Source organism: Ursus maritimus, unplaced genomic scaffold (genome assembly GCF_017311325.1).
Source record: "Ursus maritimus isolate PB19 unplaced genomic scaffold, ASM1731132v1 scaffold_3, whole genome shotgun sequence".
NCBI classification, from domain to species: Eukaryota; Metazoa; Chordata; class Mammalia; order Carnivora; family Ursidae; genus Ursus; species Ursus maritimus.
The window spans coordinates 1628615-1650620 of NW_024425563.1; the positions used below are offsets into that span (position 1 = coordinate 1628615).

Below are 22006 nucleotides of genomic sequence, written 5' to 3' on the forward strand. Positions count from 1 at the left end.
AATAGACACAGGAGATGAATGTTCTAAATTTGACGGTGGTGACAGCTGCGTAACTCTGAATATACTGCAACTACTCAATCATACACTTCCCAAAAATTCACTCATTCATTCAAGTGATCTCTACGCCCAACATGGGGCTCGAACTCATGACCCCCAAATCAAGGGTCACATGCTCCACCAACTGAGTCAGCCGGACACCCCTGAATCGCACACTACATGCGGACAAACTGCAGGGATGCGAATCATATCTCAATGAAGTGGTTCTAAGATAAAGCACCAGGGAAATAAAGACTCGCAGACCAATCCCGTGGTCACTTTTCAGTCCCCACTGACCTCACAGCATCACACTGCTGTGAGCAAGGCCAGCATTACTGAGGACTTAGGCCACGGTCCCATACTCTTAAATCTTAACTCCTGAGTCTCACCCTCTAAAATCCATTCGCTGCCTGCTGTCTCCTTGCAAATATAGTAAGTCTTGGCCATTTGCTCAAAACAATGATTTTCCATGACCCACAGGATGGAGACCAAACTTTTCATCATGCAACACAAAGGCTCTTTATGATTTGTCCGCTGGCTTAGCCCTATGGCAGGGTCAGCAAACCGTCCTGGAAAGGGCCCCAGAGCACATGCTCTATCTGGGCTTTGTCCAACTGCCACTGTAGGGAAAGCACCCAGACAATGTAAACGATGATGCCCGGTGGAATTCTAATAAAACCTTTTTTTCTTTTTTTCCAACTACAAAGAATAGGTGGGTGGACTTGGCCAGAGGCTACGGCTTGCTGCCCTCAGTTCCTGAGTGTCACCTCTACTCATGCAGACCTGCAGAAGCTGCACGGACTATGATTCTTGTGATACAATCCAACCTCTCAAAGCGTGCTGGACAGTAAATATGGAGTATCAGGCATTGCTATCCCACTCTTAAGTAGGGGAGACCAAAATGCATTCCCAGACTATCCAAACCCTAACGAACTTCCCCCAAATACCATGAAAAACATTTACCTATCTAGAACAATACACCAATGATTCTTGGGTAACATAAATTTATTTAATAATAACCTTATTACTGGATATGTTGTGACCCTTTACAGATCCAGATATGTTCCATCTTTATTCTATGCTGCAAGATACACCCTCAGTAATGAAAACAAACGAGGAAGATATCTTCTGAACTGGAGCCGAAGCCCCTGCAAGGAGCCAGCATCGCGCCACTGAGCCCTGAGCACCGCGCTCTCTCCAGCCTTCCCCTCGGCTCTTGGGATATTACAACTTCTGATTCAGACAGTGGGTTTGGGGTAAACCTGTGTCGCTGTCACCAAAGCGACCATTTGTCAGCAAGAGTATGAATACTAGGGGATCCTTGCACGCTGCCCCACACGCATCAGGTTTTCTCTACCGTGCAGTTACGATGAGTGGAACGAATCATTCAAAGAAAAATCAACAATCAACTTTCCATTTCCCAGGGAAATAACTTAAATGATTTCCCACCTCATTTAGAACAGTTTAGACCTAAGTCTCAATTACCGATTTTACTGGGATATTTGCCAGCTGCATCCTGCTAGGATTGGCAACTGCTGACACGGAATTTGTTTCAAGTACAAAGATGCAAACAAAATAAAACAGAGTAACCCAGAAATATAACCCTGTATATAAATATTCTGCCATTTAAAAATGTTAGTAATCAATTAAAAAGAAAAAAAACCCTAACCCCCCTCTTTGGACTGCATTTGACTCATGGGAGGAAGTCAGCGACCCCTGACTTAAATGGAGTCTCAGGGACTGCTGCTATTCCCCACCTTTGGCACACCCACAGGCGATGTCCCACAAAGTTGCTACGCTGCCGTCCGAACCCCCCGGGGTGATGGCATCAGGAGGTGGGGCCTTTGGGAGGTGATTAGGTCAGGTGTCCTTACGGAAGCGACCCCAGAGAGAAGGCTCTGGGCACGAAGCAGGACAAGGGCCCAGCCTGTGAGACCACATGGCATCCTGATGGTGAACTTCCAGCCTCCGGAGCTGTGAGAAACAAGTGTGTGTGATTCCTAAGCTGCCCCGTCTGTGGTGCTGTGTGGCCGCCCCATGGGGCTACCACAGGCCGGGACGACCACCGTTTCAGCATGAAACAGGACACTCCCACGAGGCTCCAGCACTCGTGAATGTTTTCCTCTCATTTACAGGAGGGGTGAATTGTGTGTGTGTAGCTGGCCGGCAGGCGTGTAGCACTCTGGTTACTAGAGCACTACTATCGTGTCACCTTTTTTTTTTTTTTTTTAAAGATTTTATTTATTTGAGAGTGAGAACGAGCGTGAGAGAGCAGGAGCAGGGGGAGGAGCAGAGGGCGAGGGAAGAGCAGAGTCCCCGCTGAGCAGGGAGCCTGATGCGGGGCCTGATCCCAGGACTCCAGAATCATGGTCTGAGCCGAAGGCAGACATTTCACGAACTGAGCCACCCAGGCGCCCCGATCACGTCATCCTCAATGGCCACTGTTCCTAGAGTTCGCACACAACATACGGAACACTTAACCCACGCCCAACAACTACGGTCTTCCACCTCGTAGCATTTCCCAAGTTGACGGAACCTTACAAGAACCACTTGAACACTATCAATGAGCAATGGGGAGACAGACAGTATTTCCAGGGTGCACACTGATGGCAACAGCTACCCAGAGACTTCGACAAACAGGATTTTATAGTATACGGTCCCCAGGTTTTCTACACTATACAAATAATTTATGTGTGTGACTACTGTGCATGCAATGTGTAATGGTGAAATGTTAATTATCATGTAAAAAAATACTGTTCAGGGTTCACCAAAATTACTTCGGCAATTTTTAAGAAACGTCTTCAATGAAACAGACAGCAACCACACAGAAAGGCAAAACTTCAACATCCTGTGGTCTGAGGTCCAAACACACCAAGTTACTTTACCTTTCCAAGCATCCTGCCCAGGAAGTAGTAGTGTCTGGCAAAGGAATCTCCCACGAGCATCTGGGCAGCCGGGCTGGGATACAGGAGCCCTTCATTAGTGGTCTTGAAGAACCCTTGGTTGGGGTTAAATCCTGACTTGAGCAGCTCATTCAGAAACTCTCTGAAAATACCACCACCGTCAATGCCGGCTTCGTCCAGGCCATGAGCATTGAGTAAGTGCACACGGATCCGCTTTTTCAAATCAGGCTCTGTTAAAACGAGGCGGGTAAAGGGGGGAGGAGAAAGGATTTTAAAAGAAGGCAATAAAATAAGCTGGTATTACAGGAAGTTTTGGGAAGGGGAGCAAGAATATGAGAGATATTTTAATGCTGGACTCAAAAAAAACAAAACAATGAGATTAAAAACAGATGATGAGATAGACAGACCCGTATCTCCCCCAAAGCCAACAACGGGAGAAAGAGAGAAAGAGGTTCATGTATCACGCACGGTGGTGAGGGGAAACGATGCTCAGGAGAGAATTAAGTTATCCCTTATATTCTACGGGATAGGACACTCTAAAATACTCTAAAATACGAGCAAAAGAGCGAGGGAATTCAGCACATAAGAATACTTGGGAACAGAAATTGTTACCAGGAAAGGAAAAACCATAAATGGGTAAAGGGGACATCAGTGCAATTAACAGCAGAGTCTCTTAAAGAGGTGAACGCGCGGGAGAGTCAGAACCCAGAGTCCACATCATCATTTGAAAGTGTTATCTCGTGTGCCACAAAGACAAAAACAAAAATAAAAAAATTTGCAAAATTGCTTAATTATGCCCGGTATTTTAGAGAAAGGTCCGGCCAGGTCCTCAAGAGGCCAGTACTGCTGGACTCACCTACGGGGACACAACAGCCTCAGGACACAGACACCGAGTACAAGCCAACGAAAGGGCTTCTGCCGAAAGTCAAAACCAGGCGGTCTTCATGGGACAGGCTTAATCAAGGTGCAAGTTTGTGAAAGTCACTGACACGGCTTCATCTTCTCCCCCTGCGTGCTGCGGGCATTCGGCATCTCAGCCGGCGGGGAGGGGCGGAGGCGGCCGGCCGCTGGGGAGTGTGGTGAGGTGCAGGGCAGCGTGGCCCAGGTCTGCAAAGGCGCCAGTGCTCCTGGGCTAATGAGCGGCTGCCATCTTTCAGACTTTCCGTGCGGCCACCCCAAATCTCCCCAAGGGACAGGGGACCTCGAGAAAACACTCTGGAAGGGGGATTAGCAGCGTGCATGTCTGCTAGAGCTCCACCATGGCGGTGGGCGAGCATCAGTACTTCTGAAGTCACAGAACCTGGCTGTGACTATTCTAGAACGTGGCTCAAACGGGGCCGGTACGAGTCACTGTTTGGACTGAGGTCTACAGCACTGTGCCCAGCAGTACAGACGTCGTCTTCCACTGAGCCGGCTGGGAGAGGCCAGAAGCTGTGCCAGGCAAGCTCCGTGGTAAAGCCCACATCTCCTGCCGGACTAGGGCAGACAAATCTAAACCATCGGGTTATGCTTGCTCTTGTACTTTGTAAAGGAATAACGAGCATTGATAATTGACCCCAAGCCAGAATTTTACACACATTACTTCAAGTCCTTTAACAACTTTCTGGGTTAAGAATTAACCCCATTCTGGACAGGCTAAAAGGGTGAAGGGGATTAAGGAGGGCACCTGTGATGAGCGCTGAGTGGTGTATGGAAGTGATGAATCACTGAGTTCTACTCCTGAAACCAATATTACACTGTGTGCTAACAAACCAGAACTTAAATAAAAACGTGAAGAAGAAAAAATAGAATTATCCTCATTCTGCAGTGAGAAAACCAAGTACGAGGGAGGTCGAGTTATGTCTAACGACAGACAGCTAACACTGTAAAGGGAGTGCTACATTTTAAAGATACGTCTATTGCCTACAAAGCATAGGCTTTTATACTAAACCATATTCTCTTCTATTTTTAAAATTTAACCATGATTACATGAAGAACATGCTTTTAACTGATTAGGGTCCATGAATATGTTATTGGCATGTATTTTGGTTAATAGGATTACAAAACACATTCCAGCTCAAGACCTAGGTAAAATGCCGAAAGAAATCTAAGCAGATAATTACAGATGTGACACAAAAGTACAGTTGGGTATCTCACCTTTACATATTCCTCTTAAGACCCAGTTTTAAGGATGGATTATACATAAGCATTTGTTTGTCACATGTAATATTTCTCAAACTGATTGTCAGAAGTCAGCAGCGTATTTTGTAAAAATTCTGAGTGTACAAATATTGTACATGGGAAACCTCAGCTGTGGCCCATGCTTTCCCACACTCGTTCCACCTGTAGCAACAGTAAGGGGAACAGGAGTGTGTCACTCTCTTCTGCAGACTCAGCGGCCAGTCACAGAAATCACCCCTCTAATTTGGCTACAACTGAGATTCTGTGTTCCCTGAAGCTCATTTCTGTGAACAGCAGTATGGAATAGCACAATAATATTTTCAGAATCAAATCCAGCCTGAGATATCTTGCCACCACTTGTTTCTAAAGAAAAATTTAAAGTATCTAACTTATATAGGAAGGTTTCGGTGGGGGGAAAAAACCTAAGTAAAACGTTACTTTGATTTTACCCTATTATAGTTTCTTCTTCAGAAAAATGATGTAATAAATTCTGCGCATTACATGAAATAAAACCAACTCACAGACCAAAGCACAGACACGCGAGGTTCTCAGGAACCGATACAGCACGGTTCAGAGCCAGCTCTGGCGGATTCTCATCCAAGCTAACAGATGATGACACCAAGACCTACAGCAGTCCTGAGGGTAACCGTGGTCACTTCTCCACGGTCTCGCACCAGGCGGCCAGGGCAATGAGAGCGCGTGGCAGCCTGGGGCTGGGACCAGCGCGCCGGCACCTGCCTGGGCTCCCCACTAAGAAGAGAACCGGCTCCACCTCTCTGAGCTCCAACAACCTGCTCAATCATCCATGGGGCCAACACCCACACTCCAGAAAACTGGTCTGAGGGGCACTTGGCTGGCTCAGTCTTGGGGTCGTGAGTTCAAGCCCCACGCTGGGTGTGGAGATGACTACATAAATAAAATCTTAAAAAGAGAGAGAGGAAGACAGCCCTCCTGAGAAGACATGAATACGAGATGACAAGCGTCCATAAAGGCTATGGTGCGAGGATGAGACAGCATGTACAGCAAGCATATTAACGTTATGTATAAATGATGAGTCAGCACAGCACCGCACGCCAATTCCCCACAAGTAAATGCAACATTCTGAGATATTTAATTTTACTACTCTCCCTAGCAAAATAACAATTTTGACAAATGGTTTAAAAAATTCATGTTACTAAGGCCTGAATTAGAACACATGTGCAGAGATGAAGAGCATTATCACATACATGCACATGTTACATGCATATAACGTACATACAGGTGTATACTGTTATACACGCTTTACATCTGCAGACGGTCTCTCCAAATCCCTCAAACTCAGTGCAAGCATCGGCACGCACCTGGAGAGTTAGGGTGTGATCAGCTTCTGAATAACTTTAAGCTTAAGGATTCATTAAGAAATTTGGGGCTTGTTATAATTAGATAGTAATATCTTTAAAAATCATCTCTATGAAATAGTTTTCAAGTTAATTTAAAATGGCTGATACGCGCATCTTCTCATCCAACTCCGGCATGTGGAGGAAGCAAGTGTGAGTACGATCAGCCATGTGTGAACGGCCGTGCCCATCACTGCTTCCTCACTTGCAGGACTGCCTCCCCCTCCCCAGCATCAACCACACCCCAATTCCACTCTCAACATTTCTGCGTCGATGGCACGTTTACCACCTTGTCTATCGACTGAGTCTTCCCCAGGCTCAATCACAGATCCAACACCCACCAAGCACCAGCCAGTTGAGGGGAACAGAGGAACAGCGTGCAAAGCCCTGGTCCAGTGGGGGACAACACGACAGCTGCAACAGCTGATTTATGGGGACTGGATCCCCACGGAGGGAGGCCTACTTTGTTTTCAAAAGGATGTTGGGCTTGAAGTCAGAGTACCAGATTTTTGCCTCGTTCACGCAGAAAATTTAAAAGCATGCTATGCTGGGCGAGAGTATGCTGGTGCCGTGGACAGCACACCCCAGGGCCAGGACGGAGCTGGTGGGGTCCGGCTGCAGCACACATTACAGACAAAACCACCGCACATGAACACCAAACCCTTGCACACGAAACCCGGGACAGAGAAGGGGCTGGTGACTGATGCTCACCGTCCTCCGTTACTCCCACGGTACAGCACAATTAGCTCTTTAAGGAAAAAATGACTTGAGGTTTGGCTCCCCTAGAAGAGGCACCCGTTCTTTCACTTCTCACACCATCCCATCACCTCCTGAAGCTGTGCCTGGGATCCCGCCAAGCTTCTACTGTTCATTCCTGCACTGATGGCATCCTGATTTAATGCAGTATCATGGATACCACATTTAACACGGTGTTGAATATTCACGAGGTAAAACGTGTTGCTGAGCTCTAAATGCGACCCAATCACTGTTTCAGCGTGACTCGCTCCCGCCACTGAAGGACACGCCCGTCTGTGCAGGGGTCTGGACTGCAGTGGGGTTTCTTCTGCTACGTTAAATACGGCTTAGAGTTTGTAATATACACATAAATAGATTCTCATACTTAACACGGAATGTCGACGGTTGCCCATCAACACTTTCAGAATTGTAAGTTGTCAACTAAATTTGAGACACAGACATTCGTGGGTGGAGCTTCTCGCCTAAAAAAAAAATCAGTATTTGAAAGGCTGCTGTTGGGATAATTATTTGTCAGTGTTATTTGGTAATATACATCTACCAAATCTGACACGTGCATTCCACTGTTACAAAGTCATTACAGAACAAGATGACGGACGCGGATATTTTCATGATTACCTCTTTCTAAAATAATCCCCCACCTCCCCCTGCCACATGCAGACACAGAGAATCATACATACCATTTTCTGGGGAAAGTTTGTCATAAGCATCTTCATAAATATAATTTCTTCTTATTGTGACATTAATTCCATCCAGAAATGGACCATCTCCTTGAACTTCTTGCTTATCTGCATAAATCAACCTTTGAAAGATCTAACAAACAGGGGAAGTTGTCAGGTTATCCGGAACAACAGACTTTTTGTTATAAACATAAGCAACAGAAGGAAAAACTGCTAAATAAATCTTAACTTTTCTATCTCCATAAATTCTGAAGCAAACTTTAAAAGCCAAGGTATCATATATGGACTTTATGCCTTCTCAGTAAATGTGTAGTATTAATATATTCGTACTATTGTCCCTTTCCTCCATTTTGTAACAATGTAAAAAATCCCATGCTGGAGTATATTTTCAGTATTTTCCTTTGCAAACCCTTTAGAAAAACCCAGGTGGTAGAGAGGAAAACAGAGAATAGCTTTGTAAAGCTGTATATCAATATTAGTAAGAATATCTGCCTAACAATAAGATTCAAGTAATTTTTTTGATGCTAAAAATCCAGTAGAGGGAGCTCAGGAACTATATAATGTCACATTATAGCTGTGCCCGCTTGCCCGTGTCTCCATGAAGAACACCAAAAGCTTTACAAGAAACTCACTCTTTTGCTCGTCCTATAAAGGAAGTGGGCAGGACTGAAGGTGTCCTCTCAAAGCCATTACTTAAGAATAAAGCCTAGTAGTTTTTAGACATTTGCTAAGTTGGTGAATACAAACAAAACATTTTAAATCTCAAAACAGAAATGTAAACAAAATTTTGTACACTGGTCAAAAATCACCAGGCAGGAAATTAAGGTACCTGTCCATCTCTCTTTTATAAAGTAGTATTTGCGACAAATAACTTCAACATAATGTACAGAAGCATATCTTCAAAAAAATGTGCAATTTCAAAAACAATGCAAAATTTACTAACAAAAAGACCTTCTACTCCCATTAGAAGAAGACAGTGGTGTAACTACGGATAGAAATAAGGAGAAACAATCCCTCGGGTCTACACAGAGGTGTTGGACGACACTTTTATGAATCACGGTCAACGATGACAACCTCGTGAGGAGAACCGCAATCCCATAACCGGCTGGGCACTAAGCACCTTGAGAGACTGTGTTTGCTGGTGTTAACTCTTTCACACTGAAACGATGTCATATGCAATCTACTGAGACTGAGGCGCACACCTTGACTCGCTCCTCGAATGGAACCACGAAGGGCAGCTCCGTCAGGATGGCAAGCTGTCGCTCCTCAGACACGGACAGAGGGGGGGACTCCAGACCCACTGCAACACACGGGAACACCCTCGTTAGGCTCCGCGCACGCGTGACCTCACCTCAGCGCACTGCGCGGACGCGGTGCTTCACTAACCAAAGGGCTGTGGGGACCCGCGTCGAGCACCGCCCAACAGCACTTGCTCACTTCCTGTCTCTGTGTCACATTCAGGCAATTCTTGCAGTATTTCAAACTTTTCCATACTTACATTTGTTATGGTGATCAGAGATTACCAGTCACTGAAAACTCAGATGACGGTCAGGATCTCTTAGCCAAAAGTAATTTTAATGAAGGTACGTACATTGTTTTTTTAGACAAAATGCCATTGCACACTTAACTTTTTTTTTAAGCAGGCTCCACACCAGCACAGAGCCCAACGTGGGGCCTGAACCCACAACATGAGCTCAAGACCCGAGCCGAGATCAAGAGTAGGACGCTTTACCGACTGAGCCACCCCAGTGCCCCTGCACCCTTAACTTTTATACGCACTAGAAAATGAAAAACTTCGTTTGACTCATTTGGGGACATTCACTTTGTTGTGGTGGTCTGGAGCCAAACCTGCCATGTCTCAGAGGTATGCCCGGACTTCTCCTTTCCAGACTCACAAGGCTACACACTATATAGTTCCATTTAAAGACATTCTGGAAAAGGTAAAGCTATCAGGACAAAAAACAAGTCAGTGGTTGCCAGGGGCTCTGGCTGGGGAAAGGGGCTGCCTACAAAGGCGCAAGAGATAATTTCTGGAGCGATGACTCTTTCTATGGGGTTGATCACAGAGGCAGACGTTTACAAAAATCACGGAACACTAAGGGCGCCTGGGTGGTTCAGTCAGTTGAGCATCCTACTCTTTTGATTTCAGCTCAGGTCATGATCTCAGGGTCGTGGGACTGAGCCCCGTGTCGGGCTCCATGCTCAGCGTGAAGGCTGCTTGAGATTCTCTCTCTCCCTCTGCCCCTCCCCTCACTAAAAAAAGTTTTTAAAAAATTTCAGAACAGTACACCAAAAAGAGTGGATTTCCCAGCATGTAAACAAAAGCCCATGACCCTGGGCTGATGGAGAAATGTGCCAGGACACAGAGAACTCACCGTCCAGGCTCGACTGCAGGGGGCCGATTCTCCCCATCCGCCGGAACCTCCACACGTGTCTGGAAGCCGGGACGTAGAGCTGGGTGACCTGCGGGGCCAGCAGCCTGGCTCAGTGCATCCCCGTGCCCTGGCACGAGCACTCACTGGCCACATGTGAAGTACAAGGGTGCTGGGCGTGCATTTCACGCCAGCGAGGTCCTGCTCTTTGACCTCAAGTCCTTTTCATGCACTCTCTCCTTGGTCGGCTGCCCGTTTACACTCTCACAACATAACTGTTTTCCCTAATACATCCCAAGGAAATCTCCACTTGTTCTCTTTAATGCTGTGTAATATCTGCATCTAGTCAACTGTCATAACATGATCACCATGCAAATGAAAACACATCACACTTAAAGAATTAACAACTTCTTCTTACTAAACACTCAGTGTCTCATAATTCTAAACACTTAATTGTTTACATCAGTTCTGCAGTAAGGCTGGGGTTCGTGGGCATTCTGTGAAGCTTGTGGTTCTATCTGCTCCCTCAGCCCTGGCGGTGGCCCCAGTCCGCTGTCCAGCAATGTTCCCCACCATCGCTAGCTGCGCCCCGTCCGTGTTAACGTGGGCTTCTGGGCTCTCCATTTCCCTATAAATGTGCAATTACATCTAGGGGTTTCATTACATCCAGGTTTGACTTTTGGCCAGAACGCTTCACAGGCAGTGTGCTCTCTCAAGAGGCTCGTGTGGTCGGCGATGAGATGGAGAACTTGTGCCAAAACTGGACCCAGTTATGCCACAAGACACGTCTGGTTCCGCTGGCATTCTTCCCACAGCCGAGCCTTCTCGAGTCAAGCAGCAGCACAGTGCCTGATATTTGGGCCCTGGACCCCCATCTGCGGGGGCTTCCAGCCCGGTCTCGGCAGGTTCCCGTGGGGTCTGCACCCCCGGGGCACTGCCTACACTGCCTACTCCTCCCAGCCTACAGACCGTGGGACCCCGGTTCTCGCACTACTCGTGGCTTCGACCCCACAAGGCTCTCCCGTCACCACGGCTTGCTCAGCCCGAGGCACATGAAGTCCATGAAGGACAGGCAGGCTCAGGCAGGATGACTTCTTTTTCCCAAACCAGTCTCTCCAACAATGAGGTGGTGCCTCTACATCCCACAAGAGGGCCAGTCTTCTTTTTTGTACATTTACGACCTCGCAGATTTAAGCCTATTTGAGGTTCAGTCCGCTGCACTTCGTCTAGAGGGCTGGAGCTCCCGTGGCTCCCATGCTCTCCAGTGACAGAACGCCCCATCACACCAAGGCTGTTTCTTTTTGGTGTAAGTGTTGTTCAGAGCCCCCCTCCGGGATCTGGCTACAGAACGTCCACCGCTACAAGATCTGGCAGAGTTTCTCAGCCCGACCAGCGCTCACGGCTAGAAGCCACAGGCTTCAAGATTCGTGCAGACGCACTATCTGAAACGGGTGTAAAACACCTCTGCTTTCTTTTCTTTCTTTAATGTTTCTATGGCCTTGTTTCTTCTACACCCTCCACTCTCTGCCCTCATCCCCAAGACTCTGAAATGAATACAGTCATGTACGCCTTTTTCTGACAAGAAACAATGAAAATTCTTCTTTGTCAGAAATTCAAATAGCTCATGACCTTTGTTAGTTAAACCTCTAAAAAATATTTATACCACTGAATCTACTTCAGGTCTAGATCTTAGTAATATTCAAATTTGTCTCTGTTTCCTTAGAAAATCAAGGACATGCTTCATCTCCTCTAAGTGCTAAACACACACTGATAACTACAACACCAATACAAGCAAAATCTCTTGCAACCCCAACAAAGAACCGCTAGGCTCCAATATAATCTGTGGTTAAATAAACTCAGGATGTATGTTTAAGTCAATGATACTGCTATATATCCCATTACATGACCTAAGAATTAATAATAAAAATGCTTACTGTTAATATTTAGTTACATAATAAGTAATAAATAAAACAATTTAGAAGAATTTATCCTTCTCCCCAGAAAGACAAAAGCTGAAAAAATATGTTTAACGAAAAATACTAGAAAGATCTTTCAGTAAACCTTATCTGCTTTAATATCTTCTTGTTCTGACAGCCAGTGATTTGGAGGACAGAAATTTCTCCTTGTGTCTCTGGACTTCAGCATTTTCACGAGATTGGTGATCACCTGCAGAGGAAGAACAGGGCTAAGTCACGTAACCAAGCTCAGGAACAACCCCTGCACAGGAGAAGCAACAGCCCCAGGCGGCAGTCAAGGACCCGAGCGCTCCCCACTACAGGCTGAGAGCATGTGCGCCTGGCCACCGAGGCCCACCCGAGGCCACCGCCAGATCAGGCCACAGAGAGTACCTCACCCTGTGATCACAAGAATGAATTTTAAGTACGAAGCAGTTAGTTACGTGCCAGTGAAGGAGGGAAAATTAACAGGAATATGTTAAAGGCGTACTACAAAGGAGGAAGTAATGAAGTTTTCAAACACGAATTTGGAAATGTATTAGCTCGTTTGAGCTGTAATACAAGAAATCTCCAAGTATATAGCAATTTTGTGGAAGTTTTTCCTACGGTAATAGCATTTCATATTTTTCTGAAAGACACTCTATCAAGGGCACTGAGGGGAAAAAACTGTCCTGACTGGATCTCAGTATTTCCCTTAAGTAAGTCTCCGGAGTTAGGCCTTCTTCTCACCAGAATTCTACACACACTCAGTCTGACTGCTTTGTAAAGCCTCCCCACCCCAGCATGGCCGATCTGCTCATTACTACTTTTGCAATGAGCACGAGTCCCTCCCGGGCTACGCAGGAAGCTCCCTAAGAAGAAAGTCCCGACTAACTACGTGGAAACTCAGTAGGCATTTGATGATTGACTTGGGATCAATAATTAATTGTAAATTTAAAGTATATGATTAAAGAGAACTGACGGCACTGCCTATTTAAAAGAGACCCAATGGGGCGCCTAGGTGGCGCAGTTGTTAAGCGTCTGCCTTCGGCTCAGGGCCTGATCCCGGCGTAATGGGATCGAGTCCCACATCGGGCTCCTCCGCTATGAGCCTGCTTCTTCCTCTCCCACGCCCCCTGCTGTGTTACCTCTCTCGCTGGCTGTCTCTCTCTCTGTCGAATAAATAAATAAAATCTTTAAAAAATAATAATAAAATAAAATAAAAGAGACCCAATGATGGGGGCGCCTGGGAGGCTCAGTACACTGAGCGTGCAACTCTGGATTTTGGCTCAGGTCATGATCTCACGGTCGCGGGATCGAGCCCCACGTTGGGCTCTGCACTCAGTGTGGAGTTGGCCTAAGAGTCTTTCTCTCCCTCTGCCCCTCCCCCCGCTCACACACATGCTCGGTCTCTCAAAATAAATAAATAAAATCTTTAAAAAATAAACTAAGCAATAAAAAAGACCTGATGTTCTGTTAAATACGAATGTACTTTGTAATAAACCAAGATAAACCAACATAAAATTGTAAATCCAAAGTCTTAAACCTTTACAGACAGGATTTCGTCACATAACTACTATGTAGTTAAAGTAAAACTACGACGATGTTTTCTGAAAAAGTCAGCCAGGCCTCTATACACACCGCCTCTAATCAAGTAAGATATCTGGATGAGAAATTAGGATAAAACATAACTTGAGTAAGGAATAAAATTAGGATAACGTGATAAATTTCCAAATATACCCACAAGACAGACAAGATAGCCTAATTTCAACTGTTAATAGAGATTTCCCCTTAAAATCTCAGAGTTCAGCATCTACAGATGACAGAAACACAAATGCCTCTTTTGTGACATGCAAATCCTTGGTATTCAGGGACACCAAAAACTCTGTCCAACAAAAATGGGTGGGAAAGGGTCCTTGGTTGATACCCTTAGACCACTAGAATGTGGACACACCACTCGGATGAGATGCCTGAGGACAGAGGAAAACGTGATGCGTGAGCAGTTTGGCCATGCAGACAAAACTACATCAGTACAAACGTCTCAAGGTCTAGAACTCCAGTTCTGACTGATGGGTATTTCCTACCCATGTAGCTGTGACATCCACCTTGTGGCATTTGAAAGCCTGTCCTAATACTACAGTAATATCCTTTTTGAATCAGCAGAAATGAGCTTAGGTCAGTTAACACGTAGTTAGTTATCCTTGACTCTTGACTCTGTTGTGCTTGCTCAGAGGTTAAGTTATACGCATGCAATGCTTTATTATTACCGATTTCAAGTGCAGCTGAGGTAGACTGAGAACAGCCTAGTTTGGGTTTCTACCTGGTTAACTTCATGGTCATAACAAAGTATTGTCATTGACCTAATGCACTTAAATCTCCGAAGTGTCTCAGTTTTGCTCTTCTAAAGAAAAGAGCAGATGTCAGTGAGTTCCGTTCCGTGTGCAATTCTGTCTGGGACGAGGCCGGTCAGTGCACACAGAGCACATCACACATGCTCTTCCAACAGCAGAGACAGAAGCACCATCTTCTATGAATAACATCAAAGCCTATCTTTCCATTTCCATAACCAGCTATATTAATTAGTATTTTAAGTAAGTTCAGACTGAACAGATACTGGGCTGAAATTTACACAGAACACACAACTGTTAACAGAAGCCATGCTTTCTGACCACTATCCACGTGTGTTTATTTGCCTGCACCCGTTCACTGACGGCTTACGCACACTGTCCCACTGGATGTTGACAACCTTGTGGACTGCCCTTCCCCACGGCACAGTGGAGGACACTCAGCTTTGCTGAAGGGAAGAGACTCGCTCCAAGGCTTGCCAAGGGGCAGGGCCAGGGCTGCCTAACTCTAGAATAAAACTTTTTATCCACCTCCTGGTGGTCATCTCTTTCCAACCTATGGTTATGAGGTCATTTATTTTCTACAGGTCACAAATATTAAACTATCTATGGAGCAATTAATGCCATAATTTACTTTCTTCTTTTAAATTACTCTGAAATTAAACACTAAGAAGTTTCAAAACAGGGCACTCCCTTTCTTACTTTCAAATTCTAAGTATAAAAAAAGAAATAATCACATATTACTTATAAATGTCCTGGTATTGTGACCCCTCTTTAAAAAAAAAAAAAAAAAGGGAGAGAGAGAGGTAGGGAGGAAAAAGTGGTAGGCACAAAGTGACAGGGGCCTCAGGACGTGTGTCAAGGACGAGCTGTCCAGACGGAGTCGCTGTGAAAAAGCAGTTCCTAACAAGTTAAGACTTGACAGCAAGCCAGCCTTGAAGATGAGTCCTGGACAGGATTACCAGAGAAAATAAAGGATACCTTATTAAATTTTAATTTCAGATAAATATCAAATAATTTTTTAGTATAAATATGCTCCAAATACTGCTTTTAAAAAAATGTAAATATACCCAAAATATTGCATGGGACATATTTTTATCTAAAAAAGCATTTGTTATTTATCTGAAATTAAAATTTAACTGGGTGACACGTTTTTATTTGCTAAATCTGGCAATATGAGCTCTGGACCAATTCCCAAAAAATTTTTTTAGAAATGTCAAATCCCATGTCTTAAATTCAACTAAAAACACTTTCCTCGTTCACTTAAACTAGTTCTGCTTTAAAGAAAAATGCAAATTTTAAGAAACCATGAAAATTTAACAGAGTCCACTTGTGACGTCAAAACACCTTTGATCACACCCCCTCTCTCTGTAGCCATTTTCAGGGTCACACACTCAACTGCTACACAAATTCTTAGTCCTGCGGAGGAAAGTACGTGGATGTAACCACTAAAATCGCAGAAATGGACTAAAGATTGTGAAAGGTAAGGAAAACCGGGGTCACAATTTTGAACTGGATCAACAGATAGCCAGTGTTGAGATGTGAAGGCAGTCTTTCTTTCAGTTAATTTTATTAAATTTTCTGGCACAGGTATGCCTACTGAAGAAGACTGTTCCAAAACTGAAGGAATTTTAGATTTAAACAGGACCTAAGTCATGGGTAAGCCCAGTTTTGCAAACTGAGATCCAAGGTTATAAACACCTGCCCAAAGTGACGTCTCCGTGCAGCGAGGCCTACGGTTCTTCACCCCTCCCTGCACCCTGAAACCTCCCACTGATGAATGCTCACGTAGAGGCACCGCCAACCGCGGATTTAATCCAATTCATCTGAGGCGAAGCCAGTCAACTGTTTGTAACTGCTCCCCAGGAGATCCTGAGATGTATGCAGTTAGATCCGAGAACCAGTGAGTTAAGAAATATGAAGTAAGATAAAACAGTAAACAAGCAAACACCAGAATAACTGGGTGTACCCAGCTCGACACACAGTTTCAGCAGACTTCAAGAGTTATAAATAGGACATATGACATTTATGTGGTGTTTAAGTCTTGTCCCCATATCATGGTCTTCCATGCCAGATCTAAACTTTAGATGACATGCGCGCTCAAGAACTCTAACAGTTATTTAAGTAAACATTCAGAAATACAACTGTTATCCATGTTCTATTGTTTGCCATTTGAATTAGGAATAGGTGATACATGGAAACAGGCTCCCCAAACCCAATGTTAAAAAGATCGAGTAGGTGACTGCTTAGAAACAGAGAGACCGCCCATAAAAACCACCCTCAACAGCTGTCCCAGGTCAAGATGGCAAAGTAACAGGCACTGTTCCACAGGACCCCGGTGTGTTTCTGAGTGCACTGGCTACGACGATCACACGAAGACCTAGCGACTCCAGGAAATATTCTTTTTTTTTTTTTTAAAGATTTTATTTATTTATTCGACAGAGAGAGACAGCCAGCGAGAGAGGGAACACAAGCAGGGGGAGTGGGAGAGGAAGAAGCAGGCTCACAGCAGAGGAGCCTGATGTGGGGCTCGATCCCATAACGCCGAGATCACGCCCTGAGCCAAAGGCAGACGCTTAACCACTGTGCCACCCAGGCGCCCTCCAGGAAATATTCTTAAGTATGACACACGCTATATCGTATGCGTAATTAGCATTACATGTACATTAGGTGGCTGAAGGCTACTGAGAGTAAAGTCTGACATTTCTCAATGGAGATTCTTGACATTCAGTTAAATTACCATAACCAAAAAAAAAGTACATATTGTCAAAATTGTGAAAGGCAACTGCAAGACTAAATTACGTTATAATATAAAATAATAATCTCTTTTTACCTTAAATCTTATATGTAAATTTTGGTGAGTAGAATCAAACACCTCAGGTCATTCTTCAAGAAGGTTACTACAAAGCACAGGCTGCAGCACATAACCTACGGGCAGGGGAGTGTGGCCAACGAGCAACGTGCTAAGTGTCTATCCTGTAAGAATTTTCTACAAGTCTGATTTTATAATGAAGAATACACAGAAATGAAATAGATGGGGCACCTGGGTGGCGCAGTCGTTAAGCGTCTGCCTTCGGCTCAGGGCCTGATCCTGGAGTTCTAGGATCGAGCCCCACGTCGGGCTCCTCTGCTATGAGCCTGCTTCTTCCTCTCCCACTCCCCCTGCTTGTGTTCCCTCTCTCCCTGGCTGTCTCTCTCTCTGTCGAATAAATAAATAAAATCTTAAAAAAAAAAAAAGAAATAGAGAAACACCAGGAAAGTACCAGCTCCAAGAGCATCATCTCGTAGACCAGAATGACCATTTCCCTAGAGTAAATCAAAAGTTTCGAGTGACCTCAGCAGTTGTTTTTCCGTTCTGTGTGCTCTAATGGTACTGACCTCGTTTATCTTAATGTGATTAGCTGAATGTTTGTCTTTTTCACCACGTAAAAATGCTGAGAGAGCAAGGGCCGGGCCAACAGCACTCACGATTCCCCAGCGTTCCCGGCATAAAGCCTGCGTGCTCAAGGAACTGGCGAGAGCGGCGCCCGAATCCACAGAGGTCATGAAGCGTCTGAGAGGGACTACCCATGTCACAGGTGAACCAAGTTGTATAAAGCCCTGAGTTACTACTGGAGAAAACTGGTGTATTTTTAAAGACAACAGTATTCTCCAGGATGTTTAAAACACTACAAAATTATTTTTTTAAAGTACCCATTTTATTTAGTCAAAAACAAAACAAAAACCTTCAAAGATGGAAAAGGGCACGAGGCAGCTCTACGAGAACAAAGAGGGTATTGTCTCGTTGAACACGGATACCTAACGGTGCCATGTGAGGGCTATGTCAGGGTGTGGCTGTTGTTTTAATTTAACTTTTTAAAAAATTCTCTCTGGAACTGAAAAATGAAATCAGTCACTGAGAAAGCAAGCCAGACCCCTCTCTCTCTCCACATAGATGAGCACAGACGAGGAAGGCGTGGAGAGTCTCCTTCCTGCTCCCTGATACCCCTTCCTCCTCGCAGGGACTCCCACGTAGGCTGGTAGCCGCACACGAAGGCGTATCAAACAGGACTTGCTATCTCCTCATAGGGCTAAAGTAACTACAGCTATAAATTACACTTCAAGAGGAGTTTATAAATTTGATAAATGCATAAACTGTTTTAGCAGTGTCAATGCACTGCTCAGCAACTGACCTCCATTCTTATAGTGACAAAGAAAGATGACTCTATCCACTTAAAATTCTATGTTCTGTGACCAGCCAACAGAGCCTCTCACAGAAATTAGTTTGAAAGGACCATCATAAGACTGAATAATGAAAATGGTTGGTGGTTGAAGGAGTCAGGTCTCATCATTTGCAATTCTGTCAAAATCAGCGGAAGGCAGGAAATCATTGGCAAAACGCTGTTACCTTCTTTGGTTGATTCTACCTTGAATTCTTCAACTTAAATTTGGCACTAAAAATACACAAAAAATGCTAACATTCCATTTCAGTACTTTTCAGAGAGGGATGCAGAGCAGCAGCTGAGTTCAAGGGCCCGTTCTATCCCCCGAAGCTGTGTGACCTCATCTGTAAAGTACGGTAGTAACAGCACGTTCCTGGCAGAATTACCGTGTTCCATGAATCAGGATACGTAAAGCTCTTACAATACTGTCTGGGACACAGTAAGCACTGAAGGGGATTCTTTTTATCTCGTATTAAAGATAGTTTTTTCCTTAAAGAAAAGCTAGTAGCAGCTGAACCCTTCTCTACAATGCAAAGACTATGCCTTTTCATTATTTTTAGGGCTCAGCTTACCAGCAGGTAGCATGAAAAAAGTTTGGGTTTTTTTACCCCCCAAAGAACAGGAATCCTGTTCAAAAAATTGTCTTCAAACAATTCTATCCCAAACTCAGAAGGTCTTTGTAACAACTCAATTTCAAACCTAAAACAAGCCCATACCAAAAAAGTGGACCTTCTCCTTAATTCCTAAAACCTTCAACCCTTAAACAAGTGGTAATGAGTCATTCTGAGGCATAAGAAAAAGTTCACTACCAAATTCTCATTTAATGCTTAAGCAAAATAAAATAGGGCCAGGCGAAACTCTCTTCTACAGCATTATTAAATCCTGAGATTTCTAGGTCCTAAAGACAAGCCTGTCATATGGAAATTATGGAAGCCTCAAGAGGTGCTATAAAGTAATGAGATTATCTGACACTGAACACGAAACCTGATACCCTACATCACGGAAAGCTTTATTAACAGAGATCCCAGAGTTTAATTAAATACTTGAAGAAAAACACATATGCTACAATAATTCACATATCTAGTCAAGTTTCCCAAAGAATTATATGTTTGAAATAGGTTAGATAGCTTATTTTTAACTTAGAAAAGTTGCAAAGTTGTCAATCTTTAAGAATGGATATATTAAGGGTTCAACGTGTGCCCTTTAAAGTTTACCCGGGAATACAGAGATAGGTAATTAAAATAAATTGTGCAAACATATATTACATCAATCTGCACAAATTATAAATTCAATGATGCATTAGTACTGTGTTCAGTGCAATCAAAACATTATCAGTTACTCTCGCGGTACTAATGCTCATGCTCGTAAGTGAAATGTGTTGTAAAATCAGGGAGAATGGGCTGGATAGAGACTATCGTGCACTCGTCGGATGAATAAGCAGTCCTTAATTAGCCCATCAGGTTAAGTGCAAGCATTAATGGGCCTTTCCTAAAGTCTAGCTTGACATCTTTCTCCAAACATGGCCAAGAAGAAAGTTCCATTAGCAATATTAATACAAGCTTAGTTGATCATTTTCATTCAATTAACTTCTTTCAATTAAATAGATAGCTTGACAAAAGCAGTGATAAAAGACCTGAAGGGACAGCTGATGACTCGAACTGCACATTAGTGTGCGAGGGGTCGCGGGTATTAAACGGACTGTAAATCCAGCATTCAATTTGGAAAATGCACTTCTTCTGCTCTCACTCCTTTAATGAGCGATTTTAGCTGACTAGATGTGTTTGCTGCAGAAATTTCATGGCAAGTCAAGCACCCTTTTTCTTTTCTTTTTTTCTACCCCACAGTTATATTCTCAGCGGTGGTGACTTCCTGCCAGCGCTCCAGCCACAGTAACTCATAACTTCTCTTTTTGCATGGTTAAAAATGAAGATATTTTAAAATAATTTACATGCAACTTGCATTAATGACCTTATCCCCCACCTTTGTTAATCAATTTCTGAAAAGATTAAAAAAACAAAATCTGTAAGAGATCGTTCAGTGAAAACTGAAAATATTTTAAAATTTTATTTATAATTCATCTTGTCACTCAAAGTACTTAGAGCAACTTATAAAAGATGCACGTAACAATGTAAAAACAAGGGTTTCAAAGAAGGCAAAAAAGTAAAATGAAAACGAACTTTTCTTCATTTAAAAAAGTTTTGCAAAGTAAAAACTACGCCTAAAACAAACCTGTACTTCTATTCGTAAGAAAAGAGTCAGTCAAGTCAGAACACATTTGTACATTATTTGACGTCAGTAACACACATACACAAAAACAAAAAACCCCATCTCCTCTGTACCTTAAATAACTGAATCCATCGTTTCTGTTCCATCTGTATACACTGTTGCATTTCAGAATTAGTCGTAACTCCAATACTTTGAAATGCTGTAATATATTCTTCTCGAACTTCTGGTTTTGTTTCTGGATAAGCCAACTTGATGATCCCTAGGCAGGCGTCTCGAAGGCAGCGAGACAACATTATCAGCTCTTCTAGAGTAAAAGGCATCATTGATGATTGTCTTTGACCTACAACTGGAAAACATGATCCAATATTCTATCACACATGGTTTTTCTTCATTTCTTAACACAGTGAAAGACTTAAGAGGCTTAAAACTTCTCTATCATCTATGAAAACGGATAGGCCATGAAACCAGCAAAACACAGATTCCTCAAAACTCTTACCTTCTATGGGATCTCCAAAGAATTCATTGTCATGGATGGAAATCAGCGAGTGGCTGAACAGAGAGCTGAACAGGTAGAAGAGAGGGATGATGCGGCTGGAGTCTTCCAAAGACATGGGGGAGCCCCTAGAGATCACCTGGAGCAGTGGCACCATAGACCTTGAAACGGCAGAGAAAAGTGATTTTAAGGTCAGTTTTAATCTGGGAATGAGTTAAGACGTGACACCAGACAATCATCATCAGGGAAAATAACATTCATGTTAGCAATTAAACTACTCTAAGGGAAAGGAAGATCATTCTAACAGTATGGGTTGGTAAACAGCTCCAATTAGGAAGCAGGACACCCAGCCACCACTCCTCACTAGCGTTCGCGCTCCCACGATCAACCGGATGAAGGCAGTCACTGCGCGTGCGCCAGTGGCCCCCAGACAGAGGGTTACAGGAAGTAATGCCACTACTTTTAGGTTGAAAACTGTCCCCCCCCCCACCTAACATATTTAACAAAGTATCACGCTGGTCTCATG

The 22006-nt window shown here is 44.0% G+C and overlaps 1 protein-coding gene across 2 annotated transcripts in view; it reads right to left on the minus strand.

The window, feature by feature from the left end:
• The window catches only part of UBE3C (ubiquitin protein ligase E3C), a 117256-nt gene that overhangs the window by 42084 nt on the left and 53166 nt on the right, over positions 1-22006 (minus strand). For both annotated transcript variants that reach the window (XM_040643754.1, XM_040643755.1), the window contains exons 12-18: positions 21484-21641; positions 21101-21333; positions 12342-12446; positions 10284-10371; positions 9111-9208; positions 7909-8041; positions 2922-3169 (exon numbers count right to left, since the gene is read on the minus strand). In XM_040643754.1, the coding sequence (XP_040499688.1) occupies positions 2922-3169; positions 7909-8041; positions 9111-9208; positions 10284-10371; positions 12342-12446; positions 21101-21333; positions 21484-21641 (1063 nt within the window). The remainder of the gene's footprint in view (positions 1-2921; positions 3170-7908; positions 8042-9110; positions 9209-10283; positions 10372-12341; positions 12447-21100; positions 21334-21483; positions 21642-22006) is intronic.